The sequence below is a fragment of the Delphinapterus leucas genome, chromosome 11 (genome assembly GCF_059928025.1).
Source record: "Delphinapterus leucas isolate spDelLeu-1000000601 "Yukka" chromosome 11, BTC_Dleu_Yukka2, whole genome shotgun sequence".
Lineage (NCBI taxonomy): Eukaryota > Metazoa > Chordata > Mammalia > Artiodactyla > Monodontidae > Delphinapterus > Delphinapterus leucas.
In genome coordinates, this window is record NC_143139.1 from 54396631 (window position 1) to 54419241 (window position 22611).

The 22611-nt window shown below is 34.9% G+C and overlaps 1 protein-coding gene across 4 annotated transcripts in view; it reads right to left on the reverse strand.

The window, feature by feature from the left end:
* Nucleotides 1-385: 385 nt before the first annotated feature.
* Nucleotides 386-22611, reverse strand: part of SAXO6 (stabilizer of axonemal microtubules 6) — a 29143-nt gene continuing 6917 nt past the window's right edge. For 2 of the 4 annotated variants that reach the window (XM_022571592.2, XM_089920976.1), the window contains 11 exons: nucleotides 19005-19172; nucleotides 17638-17741; nucleotides 17457-17556; nucleotides 12574-12603; nucleotides 12073-12248; nucleotides 10704-10997; nucleotides 9564-9676; nucleotides 9371-9468; nucleotides 4155-4407; nucleotides 2472-2531; nucleotides 386-1231 (listed from right to left, as the gene is read on the reverse strand). In XM_022571592.2, the coding sequence (XP_022427300.1) occupies nucleotides 1119-1231; nucleotides 2472-2531; nucleotides 4155-4407; nucleotides 9371-9468; nucleotides 9564-9676; nucleotides 10704-10997; nucleotides 12073-12248; nucleotides 12574-12603; nucleotides 17457-17556; nucleotides 17638-17741; nucleotides 19005-19172 (1509 nt within the window). In that variant the 3' untranslated portion in view covers nucleotides 386-1118. Of the gene's footprint in view, nucleotides 1232-2209; nucleotides 2532-4154; nucleotides 4408-9370; nucleotides 9469-9563; nucleotides 9677-10703; nucleotides 10998-12072; nucleotides 12249-12573; nucleotides 12604-17456; nucleotides 17557-17637; nucleotides 17742-19004; nucleotides 19173-22611 lie in introns of all 4 variants that reach the window. The other 2 variants (XR_016394972.1, XM_022571593.2) reach the window with 2 other exon arrangements.

The following is a 22611-nucleotide window of genomic DNA, read 5'->3' on the forward strand; positions in this document are numbered from 1 at the left end:
CTGCAACAAGAGAAGTCACCGCAATGAGAAGCCCGTGCACCGCATCGAAGAGTAGCCCCTGCTCACTGCAACTAGAGAAAGCCCATGTGCAGCAATGACCCAGTGCAGCCAAAAATAAATATATTAAAAACAAAATTCTTTTAAAAAAAAAGTTTGTGTTAAATTTTTTAAAAATGAGTTTGCCTTGGAAATTCTACATTTTTCCTACATTTGTGCAAAAACATTGTGGACTCAGTTTTGCTGCATTTGGACCAAGCTGCAAAAGAAGTATGATGTGTTCAAGTTGTTGTGAGTAGAATGTTTTTAAAAAATAATTATTTGTTCCAGATAATAACTTTCTAGAGAAGCCAAACCCTTGAAACCCTTGAAACAAACAGAACTGAAACACTTGATCAATTTTTATTTCAAAATGTCTACAAAGTTATAATTCTCCATTTTACAAATAATTTTTCAAAATTCAGACATTATTCAAATGTAAGCCAAAGTCCTTATACAAACAGAATACACACAAAGATCAAAAATATACATATTCTCTCAGCAAACTTTGTTACATAAATAAGAAAAGTATATACAAAAGCTGGTATTTTCAATCTAAAGAACAATTATTTTAACACTGTAACCATATACAGAAGGTACTAAAATAAAAATAAACACCACAGCAAAAGTTAAAGGAACAACAAATTCATTTTATGACATCTACAACTGTAAACATACATAAAGCCAATCTTGGGGGGAATGTATACTTCACACTTATATCTTAATTTTTACTTCACTTTATTCATTTTTAAGAATATTCTCTGGATAGGTGAAATTCACAATTCTACCAGCTACCCCTGACACCTAATACAAGTTAGAACATGTGAAGAACTATATACTCTATGTCTTTGTACTTTGGGACAGATGCAAAACGAATTCTTCAAAAGTTAAATTTTTATGAACCTATGTTAAAAATTTTCCAAGTAAATTGAATTGGCTATTGAAAAATCAAACAATTCTTTTTAGGTAGGAAATGTTAGAAAAAAATCCAAACACTTGTAGTCTTAACATAGTAAAGCAATAAAGAAGATTATGCCAGTGGTTCCCCTAGATAAAAGCAACTTAACTAGGTGTATGTCTAATTATGTTTTGCCCCAGAAATTCTCCTTCCTTCTCTGAGCTCGTGCCAGAGTTTGAAAAGCCCGGAGACTAGAAGCTGCGGAGCGAGCAGAAATCTCAGATAATCTGTCCTCATCTGCAACGAAAGAATTATATTCAGTGCAAAAAATATGTCTTATAAAAATATTGTTTCAAAACATTAACAGCAAATTAAAGGCATCAAGCTTTGTAATGTCAATATTGACTCTGTCAGAAACCAGTAATCTATTAAAATATAAGATATCAACATTTTTAGGATAGTTCATAGTAATTTTCCAAGTTTATCATATTTAGAAATCAAACATTTTAATGTTAAATGAGCATTCTGTTTCCTTCCTGAAATCCCACTATGTCATTACCTAAACACTTGGCCTGTGATTTCAGTATTACTCGGAAACAGTTCATCATCATATTGTCTTGTCCTACTTTAAAAAGCACAGCTGTTCAAGCAGGAGAACTTTAATGTTTTAAAAATGAAATGCCATACCTTAACATGGTACTCACATCACATTTCTAGAATAATTTCACTTAATGTAGAAATAATGTCTGACTTTAATACGCTACCCTTCATTATTAGTGAAATTCCACAATCGGAGCAAGTAAATCTCTTATCAAGTTATTTGTAAACACTGTTCTTCCATTAAAAAGAAAACAGAACTGGATTCAAAGTGTCCAGATATTGGCATTTCAAAACATAGCAACTTGATTTCCAGCTCACTGAATTCTGAAAAAAGTCTCAAACTTGCTAAGAGAAAACCTTTAATGTGTGTGAAGCTATAATACATAAAGTATTAATTCAAATTAAATTTCAAATTCAAAATTTATAAATTTAGTAATTTCATACTTCTTAGGGTGCATTTAAAATAGTAATTTCAATTGTTCAACATTGAGAATTCAAAATTCCTCCTGCCACTATTAGAAGCAAATGAATTTGTCAAAACGAAAGAAAAAAAATTCATTTTCCCTAATTATATGTATTTTAAGAATATACAGACATATGAAAAAAATGATGGATATAATGCTAGGCTGAATTCCTGAGCCACCAGCTACCCAGGCTGTAAAACAGAGTACTGACCTTAGGTGTGATGCTAGGCACAATCTCTTGCCAACTGTTTGTTTTAAAAAAGATTCTTCAAGGCTTATTTTCCAGTTTACTCATTTAAAAAATGGGGATAATTTCACCCTCTTCACAGGGCTTCAAGGTTCTAATGAAATGACATCTGTGGAAGTACTTTGTAAACTATAAAGTGCCAACCAAATGTAAGATCATACTATTATGAACTACTATATAATAAAACATTATACTTTTATCTTGTGTTCTTTGACTATTAAAATACCTTCATCATTAAAGGCTTCTTGCTGGGGTAACTGGAAATTGTTCATCCTTGATTTTCCCACTTAAAAAAAAAAAAGCCAGAAGAAATTATCCTTCAAAGCCACCCAACAGTGTATCTTATTTATAGTCAACTCTAAGTGAAGGTAGGCTGTGAGAAAATTTATTAATTTTATAACTTTAATAGAAATTACTGCCAAAGGGCCATTCATTAATTCATAATGTACTTAGCAAATATGTAAACAAACAATGGATAATCTCCTGGGATTCTTTTCAGTGAAAATACTGGTCTATTCTAACTTTAAAGAAATACAGTAAGCTTCTCTTTAAAGATGGCAGCTGGACTACACACATCTACAAAAGTGATATAAACCCACAGGACAGCGAAAATGGGAAGCAAGAAAATAGCAACAAAATTTTGGAAAGTGGGAAGCAAATGGAAGGGCAGTGAGTATGTGGTCATCATAGCCAAGTGAGCTGAATCCTTGGCAGCAGAGGAGGGATACCAAGAAGCAACCAATTTGCTCCCCTGATGGCTGGGGTTTTGGGAGTTCTGAGTACCACTGAAAGTTGGAGCGAAGGTAAAACTGAGTCAGGAATCTAGTTGAAAGTCTTTCTACAAAAGTCTGCCAGATCCTTCTTCAATTTTGTACAGCAGGGTAACTCTCCCAAAAGAGGAATGGAGGTCTCATTGCTAGAGAAGGTTTATCAGAGCTACTTTGACTGAAGGATACCGGATTCAACTGGGGGCACATATTCAAAATAGGGGTATTTTATATATCATTTATCTCCTCAAACAGATAAAAGATGCCATCCATGAAATAAGAACTGGATGCTGTATAAAAGGAGTATGTAGTGTTTAAAAAATCTTAGAAATTAAAAATATAGCAAAATATCATTTAAAAACTCAAGTAGAAGATAAAAATTAGTGACCCTTTCAAATTAAAACAAAAAGACAGAGATGGAAAATAGGAGAGGTAAGATAAGAAAATATCATGTTCAACACGTCCAACATCTGAATTATAGTAGTGCTGGAAGGAAGAAATAGAAAGTGGAGGGGAAGAAATCACTGACTAAATAACTTAAGAAAATTTCCCAGAACTGAGGAACATGACTTTTCAGATTGAAAAGGTCTAGTGAGTACTAGCAAAATGAATGAAAAGGGACCCACTATAAAATTTCAGAGCACTGGGTATAAAGAGAAGATGCCAAGAGCTGCCAGGAAAAAAAAGAAAGCCACATACAAAAGATCAAAAATAAAAAGAGCTTCAGACTTCTCAGTCATAATAGTGGACGTTAGAAAACAGCAGAGCAACACCTAATAAAACAAACCAAAGGAAAATATTTTATGACCTTGAATTCTACAACCAGGCAACATTTGGTAATGTCTGAAGACATCTTTGGTTGTCACGCCTGGGGAAGAGGTGCTATGGCACTTAGTGGGTTGCCTGTATGTTTATGGGAAAGAACATGAGAGACACCTCACACTTAGACCAAAGTGAACTTGGGTACAGCACAACTGAGTGTTCCAGAGATGAGATTTTTTTCTATTTAAAGAAATCTATTACATTAACTAAAAAACTAAATAACACAACTTATTAATATATAGTATATACTCAGAGCCTTTGTATCTATCAGTATAACACTTTCATTTTAATAGACAAAAAACTAAAATCCAAGTAATTACCATTATGCTGAAATTCTGGATCTCTCAGGGAGCCCTGAATTCGACGGGAAGGATGCCAGTAGGATGGGGCACAGGGTGGAGATGGAGACTGCCCAGGTGTGTTAGTTGGATTTTCTGGAATTTTTGAAACTGGAAGAGTTGTCTCAGCAAATTTGGGGATATTGGGTTCAGAATCTTCCCTCAAAGGCAAGGGATCAATTGTTTTTAGACCAGCAGCTGGAGAAGTCAGGAGGGGTATAGCACGACTTTCTTTCTAAATGACAAAAACAAAACAAAATACATATATGCGTGTGTACATATATAAACAAAACAAACATTTAAACACACAAAAGTATATAACCATAAAAGCAGTAGGAAAAAATATGGGGAAAATTTATGTAACCTCCATGTGGGGAAGGTTTTATAAGCCTAACAACAGATATAGATAAAGATATTTAGCTAAGTAAAAACAAAAGATATGTAAATATTTAAAAAATGAAAGAAAAATGACAAACTTGGGGAAAATATACAACTTACTGGACGGACAATGAATTATTATCACTGTTACATAAATATTTCTTTAAAAGTAGTAAGATAAACCTAATTTAAAGGTAGAAAAAGGATACATATCAGCAATTCATATACATACAAATTACAAATAGCAAACATATTCCACACCTCACTGATAATCAAATAATTTCAAAATAAAAGCAATGACGTAGTAATTTTTCACTTACTAAATTACAAAGATAAATTAAAACAAACAAACAAACTATAATACCCTGAGCTGACAAGGATGCAGAAAACTGGCACTCTTATCCAGTGTTACTGGTAGGACAACCTTCCAGGGGAGCTGGCAAAATATAGCAAAAACCTTAATACTGTGGCTCTTTGACCACACAATTAATATTTAGGGAGTATTTACATAAAAATAGGTAACAACAATATGAACAAAAATGCAGGTAAAGAATGGATTTCTTTAGAGCATTTTTTCAAAATAAAGTAAAACTAAGAAATAACAACAATAGGCATCTAGTTTCAAAAAATACATTTCAACAATGAGCATCTAGTTAAAAAAAAAACTATAGTATAACTACAGATCGCACATCATATCACAATTAAAAATCAGATTATAAATTAATGGTATGGAAGTATGTTCACAATACATTGCTAGGTGAGAAAAATGAAAACTTATCTACAGTATAATAAACAAATACACTATATATCTAAACTCAAATTCAACAACGGATGTTTCTGAACAGTAGGTATGAATTACCTTCTTTTTTGGTTTGCTCAGTATTTTCTATTTTTCCACAATGATAATATATCATGAATAGAAAAGTCCCTGTATAATTTTACTTTTTAGGAGAATGTAAACAAGTAAAATCAAATATAGCCCCAAACTTCCCTTGTAATTGTTGCCTTTAGTTATTAACTTTGAGTTTATCAATGTGATGTTCAAAACATTGCTTTCTGACCTTAGGCATCATTTTCTGCAATTAGAGGGCTTATTGCTTCAAAGGGGAGATAGCCTGGGGTCTCATCCAAAAAACAAATATTTTAAAATCAAGATCTAAGATAAAACCACAAATTTTCCACTTGCTTCCCTTTTTTTTTTTTTTCTTTTTTGCGGTACCCGGGCCTCTCACTGTTGTGGTCTCTCCCTGTTGTGGCCTCTCCTGTTGCGACCTCTCCTGTTGCGGAGCACAGGCTCCGGACACGCAGGCTCAGCAGCCATGGCTCATGGGCCCAGCCGCTCCGCGGCATGTGGGATCTTCCCAGACCGGGGCATGAACCCATGCCCCCTGCACTGGCAGGCGGACTCTCAACCACTGCACCACCAGGGAAGCCCCTGCTTCCCTTTTTAATTACAAAGATCTCTTATGAAAATCGTTCTTTTGGTTTTTTCTTTTTGTATACATATATGTAGAATTTGGAACTTCTGTCAAATTGGTTTCATTACTGTTAAAACCTGAATTAAATCTATAGAATATTTGTAATACATGGGGTTCCCAGGTTTAATCTGACTTTATGATCTGTTCTTGAACCTAAAAGCCTCCTTATTGGCCTCACTGCTTCTACTCTCCCCCAGTATAGCCCATTCTCCACTGAGTAGCCAGAGTGATTTTAGTTATCAAGTGTATCAGAGATCTATATTTGCTTTACTGCTTAAAATCCTCCAAGAGCTTCCTAGTGCCATTAGAAGAACATCCCACTCCTTACCCAGCTCCCTTGCCCACTCCCTTTCCACCCTCATTCCCCACCCTCTCCCCTGCTTTCTCCAGGCTCCAGTCACACAGACCTTTTCACTCTCGATGAAACGCTCACTGTTGTTCACCTGCACTTGCTGTTCCTTCTACCTGGAAAACAATCTCCAGCCCAGATCTCTGCATGGGCACCTCCCTAATCAGCCAGGTCTTGCTGAAATGTCACCTTCTCAGAGGTGCCTGTCTTGATGACCCAAACTAAAGCAGTCTCACCCACCCCTTGGAGGTCATTTTCAGTTTTATTTAATTGATAGCACTTACTACTATCTGAAATTCTTTTTTAAAAAATCATTTGTCTACTTCTCCCAATGAAAATGTAAGTTCCACGATCGCAGGAATTTTATCTTGATCACCAATGAATCCCCAGATCCCAGAACAGTGTTTGATACATAGTAAGAGCACAGTAAATTCTGAACTGAGTGAATGAAAATGAAACTCCTGATATTCCCCTCCAAAGATGGCTTTCGTGCAGAGTTCTCTTACTCAGTGCGTGGCACTCTCCATCAATCCTGCTGGGCAAGTCAGAAACCTAGAAGTCATTATCCAACCCAGCTCCAGGACTTGACATTGTTCCCCTTACACAATTCTTCAGTTTCACTCACGTCTATGCCCACCCTCTTTAGTCCAAGCTATCACAGCTCCTATCTGGACTACTGCAATGGGCTCTCAAAGGTATCCACAGTCCACTCTTGCCTTCCACGGCAGCCAGAGAGATCTTGCAAAACATAAATCAATCACAACACTCTCATATTTAAAATATTTCAGTCGTTTTCCATTTTACTTGAGATGAAAGAAATTCTCAATATTGCTGTCTCTTCCAGCCTCATCTTGCTCCTGCTCCCTGCCACACACTGTACTGGTCTTTGTTTCCTAAAACTCTATGTCCATGGGACTTCCCTGGCGGTCCAGTGGTTAAGACTTCACCTTCCAATGTAGGGGGTGTGGGTTCGATCCCTGGTCAGGGAGCTAAGATCCCACATGCCTCGTGGCCAAAAAACCAAAATATAAAACAGAAGCAATATTGTAACAAATTCAATAAAGACTTAAAAAAAAATGGTCCACATCAAAAATAAAATTAAAAACAAAAAAACTCTATGCCCTTTCTCTCCATGGGACTGTGGCATATGCTATGCTTCTCCTCTACTCCCCTTTTACCTGGTTAACTCTTCTTCTTCCTCTATATCTCAACTCAATTATGACTTCTTCAAAGAAGCATCCTTGACTTTCAAGAAGCTTCCTGATCTCCATGACTAGGTCAATTCCTTCCAGGACAGCACTATATACTTCTTTGAAACTATTATTAGTTTTAATTTTACTTTTTGGGGGATGTGATTCTCACAAGACTGTAGGTTCAACAAAATCATGTACCATGTCTATTTTTGCTCATTATCACAACCACAGCATCTAGCATGTAAGTAAATGGATAAGAAACATCTGCTCAATGAATGAAGTGAGCTAACATACACTTGGGTTTTTAATATCATTTTTTAAATGTACAGATGGTACTTGACTATCAAATCAATATCATGAGAATTCTACTCTCAAGTCTTGTGAGACAGTGTTGTTTAGGGGTTAAAAATGTGGGCTCTGAGAACAGACGGCCTGGGGACAAATCCTACTCCACCATTATGAAGACTGAACAAATTAACACATGTAAAGTACTTAGCACAGAGCCTAGAACATAGTAAGTGCTCAGTAAATGCTAGCTATTATGATCATCCCCACAGAAGTTCCCCAAATTGCTGCTGCCCCACAACACTCCCACAATTCAAGTTGAAAATATTTCTGGATAATATAATATAGTCTTCCTAATTCCTATGGTAAAAAAAAGAGATACAGGATGATATTAACCAAGGGCAACTGAGTGACAGGGATAATTCACTGCAAACTGAATGACTTACAGATTTAATGTTATTATAATAGTAGCTTCTGTAAGAAAACAAAGGAAAAAAATGACTGTGTTCAGTGAGTTTAATGACTCCTCTGCCTACCAGCAACCAAGGGGTAGACAATGGAAAATAACCAAATCTAGCTCCTGGTACAGCTACTGCTATGATCCAAATGACCATCACCTCTTGCCTGGATATGGTAACTGACTAACCAGTTTCAAGCCCTTGCTCTTGCACCCCTACTGTCTATTCCCAATACAGTTGCCAGAGTGACCTTGGAAAAACCCAAGTCAAATCATATCACTCCTCTGCCCCTCTAAAGGCTTTCCATTTCATTCAGGATAAAATTCAAAGTCTTTGCTATGACCTATAAGGCCCTACACAATTTAGTTCCTCATTATGCCTCTGACCTCATTGCCCACCCTGTTCTCCCTTTCTTGCTCTCAGCTCCACTCCTGCCTGTTCCTCAAAGAATCAGGTACCTTCTCACCTGGAGGACTTTGCACTTGCTATTCTTTTTGCCTGGAATGCCTTCCTAGATATGCATATGGGTCAGTCCTTCACCTGCTTCAGATTCTGCTCAAATGTTACCCTCTCAGTGAGAACTTCCCTCGCCACTTCCTACTCACTTCCCCTGCTTTATTTTTCTCCTTAGTTCTTATCACTATCTAAAATACTAAGCATTTTACCTAGTTATCCTGTTTATTGTCTCTCTCCTCCACTAGAATGTAAGTTCAGTGAGGGCCAGGATTTTTACCTGCTCCTTTCACTGCTACATCTCTAGTGTTAAATCAGCATCTGGAACAAAACTGCCACAGAAGATGCTCAATCAATAGTATTGTTTTTCTTCTCTCTCTTCCTGTTGTCACTACTGACAAAAATTGAAAGTACAGCAGAAATACAGTGCCACTACCCAAAAAAACAATTCAATGCCTTTGCCTTCTGAAAGTAAGTTAAGAGCATCATCTCCATATATGATAGGCAGAATTTTCTAAAATCTGAACCTCTCATTCACTTATTGCATGTGACTAACATAATCACTTCCTGAAGAGACGTTTTTCTCCAAAATATAAATATTTACCTTCCTAAAAGTTTCGAAGCCATCCTGAGAGGACATTCTTTTTCTCTGTTCTGCAACTGAAGGCTTCATTTTAGATGGAGACACTAAAACAGCACCACCTGGAAAAATGCAAAAGATGTTATATTTTGATTAAACTAAATTATCATGTAGAGAAAGCAGGTGAAATAAGAACTGCACAGTGTTTGCCTGTTACCAACAGCTGGAGTGGTAAGATCGTGATGAGTCCTCTGGATTCCACCAAGTTCTCTTAGCTTCGGAGTAGGAAGCCTGCCTCCTTTTCCTGAGGACACAGAAGACGACTCCGACCTACAAATTAAAACAATTATGAAGCATGTCCTCCAGAAAATATAATAAAAAAATACTTTGCCATCATTATGCAATTAAACTATAAACCTATAAGAGAAGGCCATTTTGTTTCTGAAAAAAATAAACAAATCTACACAGTTAAGAGTAACTGAATATTGGAAAAGAGGTGAGATCACTGCAAGTCAGCAACACACCAGAGAATTCTTCCATTATATCAGAACCTAACTTCCATATTAGCTGCAAAACTCTCGAATGAATGATAAGGGCGTTGGACTACGGACAAAAAAATACCATAACCAATGGCAGAGAACCACTCCCCAAAGCATTCTGCATATAAATCAATGGAAATTAGCTATTTGCAGAAATCACTTATTTTATTTAAAAAATTTTTTTTAACATCTTTATTGGAGTATAATTGCTTTACAATGGTGTGTTAGTTTCTGCTTTATAACAAAGTGAATCAGCTATACATATACATATGTTCCCATATCTCTTCCCTCCTGCATCTCCCTCCCACCCTCCTTATCCCACCCCTCTAGGTGGAAACAAAGCACCAAGCTGATCTCCCTGTGCTATGCAGCTGCTTCCCACTAGCTATCTATTTTACATTTGGTAGGAAATCACTTATTTTAATATTACAAAACATCTTTTCTTTCTTTTTGGTAGTATAACCATCTGATAGTAAAGAATATCAGTTATTTTCTTCAAGTCACAAAGTCATACTTCCAGAGATATCTAGAAAATCATAATTAGGAGGATATAAATGAAAATAACCCTAACTACTTCCTCCCCAAGTAGCTCAATGTTCAAGTGTTCAATTACCAAGTAGTGGTGACTCAAATACCTGAGTGAATCAAATTATATAAACCATAAAGAAATGCCTATTTCGTGACATTAAAATAAAATCTGCTCTTTATTAGTCATAAAACCAAAGTGTAAACCACTATAATTAATTAGTGACAAAACGAAATACATATTAACTGTGAACAATAATGCGTCTATATACTGATTAATTTAAAACGCTCACCCTTCTTTTATCTTGTCTGCTTTAGATTTTTCCTGTACTTCCAACTTCTCTAGCTCTCCCATGTTAACCTGCTTGTCCCTTTCCTCCTCTTCCTCCTCCTCTCTTGGCTGTTTGTGTGTGTCTTCAGTGATGTTCTCTGCATCCCAAGCCAGACGCCTTCTAACAGGTATGGGAGCATCTGACACACCCAATTTCTCTGTGGTAGTTTTCTGGGGCTGTTCTTCCAAGATAGGTCTTTTTTCTTCTAGTTTTGTTGAAGGACATTTCTGCAAAGTCTTATGGCTTGTAGGATCTCTGCATAACAAAAATAAGTTTTATTTTAAATTGAGTAGTTTGAGGTTTCTAATTGATACTTATTTTAATAAGTCCGTCATTGCCTTCCATGGTTCACAACTCTGTTTCCCACTGATATTGCCTTGCCCAGATACTGAAGAAAAATATCGAATTAAGAGTTCATTTTACAATAGAAGTTAAAGTTACAATCTATTAAAATATTCCAAAATAAATTATATTTATCTCCTTCTACTCCTCCCATCACACATACATGCCTGCACCACTGCTGATAAAACTCACATGTATCTCTCGAGTGGCTTCTGCATACATAAACTAGGACCCCCTCACATGGTCTAACTTGTTCAGTTACTCAATTAGGGTTTGTGCACAAACTCATGTGTACTTATGGATCAAATAAGCTGCTTCCAATTTTATATTTTAGATATATTAATCTTTTCAAGTCACTGTTAAAGAACAGATTTTGTGATGAACTTTTAAAATCAGATGTCACATAATTAGAATTTATAGTTAATTTGGTATGTATGGCTACACTAATACACTATAAAAACCAAAAACTATTTTATTTGCTACAAATTGATGTGCTATTCCTCTTAGAAACAGTTTAATTGTGTTCACTTTAAAACCCAAAATAGCAGAGAATTCTTCCATAGAATCAGGGTGGAAGTTCCATATTAACCACAAAAATCCATTAATGAATGATAATGGAAATGTACTAATAGATAATATTCTCTAAGTTTTTATTATTGTTACCTTTTTCTTTTTGTTTTACTTTTTAAAGTTTTTTACATCTACTGTATAGTCATCCCTAGTCTACTCTTAATTGCTAAGAAGGAATTTTATAAAATCCAATCTTCCAGATTTAAATTATGTATTATTTCTACCCAAGCGTGTAAAGCAAGTATGTATAGCTTTACTTTTCACAGAGAATAAACTAAAAATAATGAAATGTAATAAGTGGCTGGTATATTTCCATTAGACTAGATGACTTTTGAGTCTTCATATTATTTTCCTATGTAATTCCATGATCTACATAATCTATAACATACTTTTCCACCATCCACAAATAACATCTCACCCAGCAAGATCTAGTGCTCTAATGTTGCTACTAATGGTTCCTTCTGAGCTCGTGGTCGAGGAGACATCCCAACAGCGGTTGTTTTCAGACAGAATCTGATTCAGATGGTCCCGAGAAAAATGAGTTCCCTGAACTCGTTTCCTATAAAACTCAGCCTTCTCTCGGAGTTCTTTAACCTATGCAGGAGAGTTGAGATATCATGTATCATTGTAAATGCTCCTTTGCAAACATCACCAAGTAGCATATCCAAGACATTGTACAAATACAGCCAGAGACCAAGGAGAAAGAAAGGCAAAAGTAGCCACATACACTATGTGCATTTTTAAGCAGAAATTAAAACAGTCAAGCTGATGCACAGTGCAGTTATTTTACTTCAGGCCAGCAGGCAGGGAGAAATTTGCAGCAGCTAAGAAAAATATCGACACCTACTTCTTACTTCAACTGAAATTACACAAGTACTCTATGCATTATTACAGATTTAAAAACTCAAAAGCAACCAACCTCCGCATACCACATGGCATTTAGAGAACCCTAGGGGAGGAATACAGAAACATACTTAATGACAGGTTAATGCCATAATTGAATATTAATGGGAATCACTGAAACACCTTATTATTTTTCCTTCTAAATATATACAAAACTTGTCAATCAATTTTTTTTTAGTATTTTCAGTAGCATTTAATTCAGTAACCAAGATACTTTAACATTGCCTTGAAAATCAACCACGTTCTTGCATGGGTGGAATGCTGTCCGCAACAAGGTAACCTAATTACTATTTCCCCACCTCTGGAAGAGTACTGACATGCCAGAAACCCCTAGCCCCAGTCTTTACTTCTAGGCTTATATACACCTGCTGCTACTACTACAGAAGCTCCACTGAGAGAGTCATGAGGCTTTCCTCTCCACATTCCTCAACATTCCCTTGTAATCAGCAAAACCAGTATTAAATACATAATTTAAAAGAATATCCCACAAAATAATAACTGTAATATATTCGACAAAGCAACAGGATACCAAAAAAAAGTTCTGATGAACTACTGATATAAGGTGACTTGAATTCCCTAATATGCAAATAACATATTTTCACGTGAAAAGGAGTCTTTTATACTCATTGAAACCCTTTCATTTTATACATCATACTGCCACCTTCTGGCTTCCCTGAATACAATTCCACAATGTAAAAAAATTAAGTTGCAGCTTAAAAGTTTTGAATAATCTGCTTAAAATAATTTATTCTCAAAAAACTGTATAATTTTTTCCTATCATAAATACAAATATTAGCCTTAAAAGGATACCTGGATACTGTCTGCTAAAATCGCTTTTCTCATATTATGTAATAACCTAAATGGGAAAAGAATAGATACATGTGTATGTATAACTGAATCACTTTGCTGTACAACTGAAATTATCACAAAATTGTTAATCAACTATACTCTAATATAAAATAAAAAGTTAAAAAAATAAAAGCAAAGAAAAAAACTGCTTTTCTCTCACTTAAGGGCAAAAAGCAAATAATGAAAATTGGCATTGCAAAAGCAACTGGAGAAACATATCCTCAGCTCCTTAAGGAAATACTACTGATGCAGAGAGATGCAAGTGCTACATCTCTAGGGAATCAGACAAAGCAAAGGACAGCGCCTGCCAGGGCAAAAGAAAACACATAATCCCAACAGAGTCCTACTGCTCTAATGAACCAAACCTGAAACATTCCTAAAAGATAATTCAAAATATTGTTTTCTTCACTGTTAAGAAAATTAAGCCATGTTCATTTATCATTTTTTCAACTCTTATACTTTAAAGAAAATTACTAATAATGGTTTTTGCATTTAATAGGTATTGAGTCTGTTGAACTCTTAACCAGTGTATTCTGAATGCATGGGAAGCTTGTAATAAAGTGCCTTGATATAATCCGGATTTTATTTCTAATAAGTACCCCCATGCTTCAAATGTGTCATGGTCACTCCATCACCTACATGATAAAATCTTCGTGCCTTAGGATCACTTCCTCCCCCCTGGGTTCTCAAAGCCCTTGGTGCATATCCCCACTAGTACTTATTTCATTCTTCTGGAATTATTGCTTGTGTCATTTTTCCCCATTAACCTATGAACTCCTTGAGGTGAGGGAGAATGTAGCCTTTCAACATTGATTCCACAACCTGTCCTGAGTATGGACTAAGCGCTAGGCCTGAGCTAGACGGCTGGTAGCAAAGATAAGCAAGAAAGTTCCTGCACTCAATGTGCTCACAATCTGGTGGAGCAGGCTGACCTTCTCGTATATGATAAATCATTATCATAATATTGGTACGATCTATGCCATAATAAACAAATGAGATATAAACTGAAGGAGTGGTTTCAAAAGGGGGTCCTACCAGTCCTACTGTGTGTAAGGTGGAGCAGGAAGGAGCTGCAGAGAAGGCTGCATTCTATCCATACGGGAGGACCTCACTGATTGATGAATGAGAGGATGGACGAACATCCCCTCCATGTACACAGTGACCTAGTTTTATCTGACATCAACTTTTTTTAAAGAAGGGAGGGGAGATACAGAAATTCTGTAAAACTTTATTCAGTTCTATTTGTTACTGACATTCAAAACTCAATGTTTTAAATTGACTTTATCAGCAATCTTTGTTAATAATCTTAGTACTGTTATATTTTACAAATACATGATTTTAAACTTCTGTAGTCCTAAACTCAGATGAAAAAATAGGATGCTGATATTTCCAAAGTAAGGTGTTCTACTAGAAAGAGAAAAAAAATCAATGGTGTGAACTCAGTATTAAAAACAATCCCTACAGCCAAAAAAAGGAGCCACTAAAAATGATATGAATAAACCATGCCTAACTCAGTTAAAGCCACACACACACCCCTTTTCAGGTCAAGTAACACCATCAGGTTACATAATATTAAATGCTATAAGTAGAACGTTTTCCTTTCTGGATTTCTTTTCCCAAATTAAGAATTCAACTAAGTTGTTTAAAATTTATATGTGAAAAATTCAAACTCAGAAAACTGGGGAATAAAATACTCCTTTTCCCAAAATCATCCCCTGAAAATGAAGAGTCATCTTATACCTAAAAGTCCTTACAATGTCTGTCAAATTACAGAATGTCTCAATGTGGCACTTCATCTTGAAACAAAGTCCTATTTCTGGAAGACACATTAGAAAAAAATTATCTCAACCAATGCAGTTGGGAGGATTAGAAGACTACCTAACAATCAGGAAAAAAAGACATTTAACACAGATCCAGTAGTTATTCTGAGGATTGGACTTAACAGTTGCAGTTGCTGATTATTATTAAAAAACAGCCTTCAAGCGAGCATTTTAAAGAGGAATAGAGCCACTGGTTATAGTATAGAGATAACAAATGTACAACCACTGGACAAATGAAATCAACTACCCTAATGTTATGTGAATAGGAACTTGGGACACAGGATAAAATATCTAGTGACTAGACTATAAATAGATTAAAAAAGTACAATATCTCAAAGAAGAAAGAGGGAAATGAAGATGATACATGGACTAGAAAACTGTAACATGATTCAAAGTGCATTAATATTCTAATGATAAAAAAGTCGCTGATGTCCAAATGCATTTGACGAGTGTGAATAATATTCCATGAAATGTTAGGAGTAGGAAAATGAGGGAGTACCTTATACGTAGGTACCTCAAAATCAGCCACATACAGTAAGTATCTTCCAGGGAAAAAAATGTAAGATATAAGAAAATATGGCCCATATTAAATGTCTATGACCTGATCGACTAAAACTATTATCACTATCAGTGATCGCTAACCTCGTAACTAAAAATTCTTATTCTTTTCTAACTCCAATTTGTTTTTTTGAATGATTTTGACCATGAAGTTAAGGCAAACTATTCTACTAATTTAAACATTTTCAACCACCTATAGCAATTAATAAAACAAACCTTCAGAAAAGTCACATTACCAAGATATTATAATAGGAAATCTTAAAGACCGATCTTAAATTAACAACAAAAACAAAAATGTTCTCTTCCACAAGGGCAGGATAAGGACTGTCACATTATCACGACTCCAGACATAACAGTCCTCTGAGTCCATTAAATGTTTACATCTGAGGCCTAAATACCAACTCATCTTAGTTCAAACAAGTCTCAGACTAAGGGATAATCTTTCCAAAACAAGGAGCTTCTCATGAACCCAACCTAGCGAAGTACCGGAACACGAGAGGGCAGTGGCTGACACCTATCAACTGGCCACACACGCCCTCTATGGCCACACTCTGTTCCTGCCTTTGCCTGGGGTTTTCCCCCATTCCCCATCAGACTCCTCAGGCACAGAGATCCTCACGGAGGTCTGGCATGGTCAGAAACTGCTCAAGAATTCAAAACTGACTCAATTCCTTTCTTCTGTCATGGCTGCTTTCAATGTTCTCATTTTTATCTTGATTTCACCAAGGTGAGTATAGGAATTTTGCCCCCAGTAATATTCGGTTGGCCGAAAAGTTCGTTCGGGTTTTCTGTAACGTCGTATGGAAAGACCTGAACGAACTTTTTGGCCAACCCAATATCATCACCAGGACATAGGTCTGGGAGCTGCCAGAGCCAAGAGCCAGAAGCTCAAAGTGTCAGAGGCTGATTACACATAATTGTTAGCCATGGTTTAAAGTATGGAGCTAAATAAGATTCATTCCCCATCCAAATTACCCCTCTCTTTATAATGTCTAATCCAAAATGTTCTCATTTAGCTTATTCACACAGAAAGGGGAGCAAACCATCAAGATGTAGTTTAAAAGATGCTAACTACACAATAACCAAAAAAGCTCCACCGTTTATCCTTTGGCTATAAGAAGCTAGTACTAAACTAGCACTCACCAATTCCAGAATTACCCTTTTCTTCCAACCTTTCTTTAGGATCCTCAGAATTTCTCCCATATGTCAGGGTATCCCAACACTAGAACTCAAACCTCTATCAACAGAGGCCACTCCTTCCTTGTGCTTGCAGACTGCACTATTAGTACATGCTAACAGGGCACGTCAGTCAGATAAACTAATCTTGAAAAATTAATCAATCTTGAATTGAGAGAGTAGAGGTCTGAAGGTTATAAAATAATCAAATCTATAATGCTACAATTCTAGAAACTGACTTCATTAACATAAATATTTGATTTTTAACTTTAAAGACCTTATAATAATACTAATCTCTAAGCTAGTATTTTAAAAAAAAGTAAACACACTGATAAACTATAACCTCATACATACAATTTAAGTTCCTGATACTTTTAGTGCTATTACCGCATCATACATTTTCATACTGTCATCTCTATTACTAGGTGAAACTATTGTGAAATCAAACTGATATAGTGCCAAAGAACATGTGGGCTTCCTGAGCTTATATACTCACCTGATTTGGTATGTTTTCCTTCACACGTGTCCAAGTCCCAGCTTTATATAAATATTGGGCTGGGCTCAGAAATTTTGCTCTATATTCAGAATTCACCTTCCTAACAGAAATGAAATGAGAGTAAATATTTCACCATGTTGATCATCTAAATACCATGATATTTTTCTTACAAAATACATACCCAAGCCTTTGATGTCTCCAAGGAGTAAGTTTCTTTTTAGGCTGGTTTAAGTCTTTTGATTCCATCTCTGCTTCTAATTTTAAAGGATCATCTGTTTTATTATACTAAAATGAAAATAATTTAAACTTTTTATGCTCAATTTATGTTATACATTAAAGTGAAAGCACAGATGTTATAAAGTATAGCTGGATACTGAATTACAATTCTGTTTCTAAAAGTAAGCTTTAACTACTAAAGATAACATAGAAATCATAAAAAATCAACAAGCAAGTTTTGAAACTAGTATATCTGGTTAGTTTCTTGAAGTATATAGCTCAGGATATGGTTTCATTTTCTAACAATAAAAATTTTAGATACTTGCCTAGGAAAAAGTTTTAATTAACAAACATCTAAATAAACTTTATGTTAACGACCTATTGAACACTGGTCTTACATTTTCCCTTGATATTCTAAGTTTACATTTAATTGTTACTCATTGGGACCTTCCACTTAATTATTGTAAGTTAGCACACAGCTTTACTGAATAACTTAATTCTTTTTTTTTCAAGAACATCATAGGTCCAACAAGTATATATATTATTAAACATATACATCATATATAATATATATATATGACATATATATGCATATATAATTTTTATATATGTATATTTATATATATATAAATTATTTTACTTTTAGTCATCTAATTTTTATTCTTAGAACCCATAACATTTCAGGTATGACATTCCAGGAGATCAAAAAATAGGACTTACCCCTGATTTACCTATAATTTACAATAATTTTAACCTGATGCTGTAACTGAAACAGCTGTAATTTCACACAGAGAAGTACATGTTTGTATATACCAAGGTAAATCGTGTGAATTATACTGGCTATAATTTGGCATACTAAAGCTATGGTTTAAAATACATGTGTGTATGTGTGTTTCTATCTGATTTCCACTATTTAATTTAAAGTATGTGTTTCTATCACCACTGTGACCCCTGGAGCTCACATTACTATAAGGACAATCATTTGATATTAGACATAGCAGACTTACCTGCTGTATTGCTAAGCATTTGCTGCACTGTATTACACTTAATTATTTAGATCTGTCTCCCCACTGACCCAAGAACTGCTTAGGGCTTAGTGTAGTTATCACTGTATTCTCAGTACCTACCTGGTGCCTGGTTTCTACCAGGTGCTAGATGAACATTTGACATTTAGTGAATAAATAAACAAATTAGTGAACTAACTAAAAACAAAATCTCAAATGGTGATAAGTAAAAGGAAATTTGTAAAGTTCCAAATGGTGGTAAGTAAAAGAAAATGTGGAGCGTTTCAAATCATGAGGATTTTATTTTGTTTAAAGAACTGACAAATACCTTCTTTTCAGGAGATATTGTTTCAAAATTTCCGTTCTCCTTCAAATGATTTCTTTGTTTTGGTTCTTTCACTGGAGATAAACCCTTAAAATTTCTTTTGTATTCAGTTTCATGGATGAATGAGTTACCTTTGAATTGTGGAACAAATTTGCTTTTATTGTGGAAAACCTTAAAAAAAAATTACTTTAGTTTAGTTTTTTGTTAAATATACAGAACTTCTTCAATTGCTTAAAAAATTTCACATACGAAGTTGAATCATAGGATACAAAAAAGGGAAAATTATATACGACTGTAATTTCATTTCACATGTCTAATTAACATCCATTGCAACAAAAGCAAAAACAAATGGGATTGCATCAAACTAAAAAAGTTCTGTACAGAAAACAATCAACAGAGTGAAGAGACAACATATTGAGTGGGAGAAAATATCTGCATTCATCTCATAAGGGGTCAATATTTAAAATATTTAAGGAACTCAACTCAACAGCAAGAAAACAACCCAATTAAAAAATGGGCAAAGAGGCATAAAAACAGACATATAGATCAATGGAACAGAATAAGGAGTCCAGAAATAAGCTCACGTGCACATGGTCAATTAACTTATGACAAAGGAGCCAAGAACATACAATGGCGAAAGGGTCTCTTCAATAAATGGTGTTGAGAAAATTGGACAGCTACACACAAAAGAATGAAAATGGACCACTGTCTTGTGCCATACATAAAAATTAACTCAAAATGGATTAAAGACTTGAACGTAAGCCCTGAAACCATAAAACTTCTGGAAGAAATCATAGGCTAAGCTCCTTGACATGGGTCTTGATGATGGTTTTTTGGATTTGATACCAAAAACAAAGGCAACCAAAGCAAAAATAAACAAGTGGGACTACATCAAACCAAGACACAATATTTTCAAATCATATATCTGATAAAGAGTTAATATTCAAAATAATAAAGAACTCATAAAACTCAATAGAAAAAAAAAAAGCAATCTGATTAAAAATGGGCAAAGGAACTTTTTTCCAAAGAAGACATACAAATGGCCAACGGGTACACAAACAGGTGCTCAACATCACTAATCATCAAGGAATAAACCAACATCAGTGAGATTTCACCTCACATGTTAGAATGGCTATTATCAAAAATACAAATGGTAACAAGTGTTGGCAAGGATGCAGAGAAAAGGGAACCCCGGTCCACTGTTGGTGGGAATATAAAGTGATATGGCCATTATGGAAAGCAGTATAGAGGGTCCTCAAAAAATTTAAAATAGATCCAGCAACCCCACTTCTAGGTATATATCCAAGGGAAATGAAATCAGTATCTCAAAAGATATCTACACTCCCATGTTCATTATAGCATTATTCACAGTAGCCAAGATATGGAATCAGTCTAAGTGTCCATGGACAGATGAATGGATAAAGAAAATGTATTATTATTCAGCCTTAAAAAAAAAATCCTCTCACCTGCAACAACATGGATGAACCTGGAGAACATATGCTAAGTGAAATGAGCCAGGCACAGAAAGACAAATACTGCATTATAGGATCCCACTTATATGTGGAATCTAAAGGAACTCATAGAAGCAGCAAATAGAATGGTGGTTGCCAGGGACCAGGGGGTGGGAGAAATGGGGAGATGTTGGTCAAAGGGTACAAAGTTTCAATTATGCAGGATAAATAAGTTACGGAGATCTGAAGTACAGCATGAATATAGTTAACAATACTGTATTATGTACTTAAAATTTGCTAAAAGGATAGATCTTAAGTGTTCTCACCACACAAACAAAAAATGGTAACTATGTGAGGTGATGTGTTAATTAGCTTGATTGTGGCAATCATTTCAGAATGAATACATACGTCAAAACTTCACATCGTACATCATAAATGTATAATTTTTGTCAATTAGACCTCAGTAAAGCTGGAGAGAAAATCCAAAGGTCAACTTTCTCTACTCATTACTATGTTTTGAATAATAGTTATTGTAATCAAATAATGCTTAAGCCAAAAGAAATAATGAACCATATCTTTTCTCCCCCAAGTTCCCTACCCCCCTATTAGTTTGGTAATGAGAATAGTAAAATAGGCAGATTTTAATAATATGAAAATACACATTAGCTTTACAAAGCAACTCTGTTGTCAGCTCTGCAGGGTTTTTTTCCTCCTTGACGTGAACTGACAATAAAAAAGTCTTAACGTTTTGAATATCTGACATATGCATTTGCTCAGGTTTTTTCCTTTGCTTATTTTTAGCTTAAAGCAAGGAAAAAAACAGGTAATTATCATGTTTCTATTTTTAAATGTTTTCTTTTATCCTTAATATTTCATAATATGGTTTCCATTTCATGGTCTATTACCACTGATTACAGAGAAAGCAAATAGAAAAGATATGGAGTTCAAATAAGGTATATTATTGCTTCACAACGCTGAATAATACACCTTCATACAGATCACAACCAAACAGTATATCTTTTTAAGTACAGTATAACCTCAAGGACTCTTCTGCCAAAAATTGCTCTCTTTTACATATTAATATAAGACATCCTTTCAGAAAACAGGTGTCTGATAAAACAGAACGGAACAGCTCCTTTAGAGGTTCCCTATCAACAAGCTTTGAAAGTTTCTGTCACAGAGCTCTTCAATCCACAGACCCAAAACTGATATGCTTTCAACTAACAAAGAGCATTTGCTTCCAAAAGAAATTCTCTGAAACCCTCACTAATGAAAGCAATAAAGCTAGTAGTGAAGGTATTGCTAGTGGTTTATTTTATGTTATACTTCTGATACTATCAAAAGAACATTTCTACATAATGCTTTCACTGAAGTATGCAGAAGTTGTCAATAGGGCTTTGATTTGAATCACCTCTACCTTAAAGGTAAGATATTCTACAAAAATTGAACAGTCACGATTTTTAGGCTGTAAGTAATTTTGTAGGTACACTTTCTATCCAACAACACTTGTGAGCCAGCAAAAGAAGTACTGATTCTATTCACTAGGTTTATAAAGGGTATGTATTGATTTATGTTATTTTATGTGTCCCTAAAATAAATTTCAGTTTTTTAAAAACTGAATAACAAGTAAGCAAGCCTAAAGTTGCTACAATTTGTAGGATAACACTGGTACTATCTTAGTGTAAGAAGACATGTTATTGTCTTGCTGAATCTAATTATCCTCTTGGTCCTTATGGGTGTATAAAGTATATAGGTGAGTGAGAAAGAAAAGACTAAGCTGTCATGAGCCTTTGGGGATATTCTAAATGGAAGTATTTCCTGCCTAAGCCTAGGAGTATGGTTAAGAACATAAATGAGCTAAGAACTGTCTGGAGAATTATAGTAGTAAAACAACAGAGTATATATTAGTAATGGTAGTCTAATACTAAAATTGTGTGAGGATACAATGAAACCTAATATCACATTTAGTTACCATTATAGCTTTTGAATATATAAATATAGTTAAACTGACAATTCCTATCACTGCTCATTTGATATAAGGACAAAATGATATATCTTGCATCACTTTCAACCTATTTTGTACTTATTAAAATAAATATCCAACGCAGTTACACCTTTCTTAGAAGACAGAAAACATGCAATATATTAGTCAACAAAAT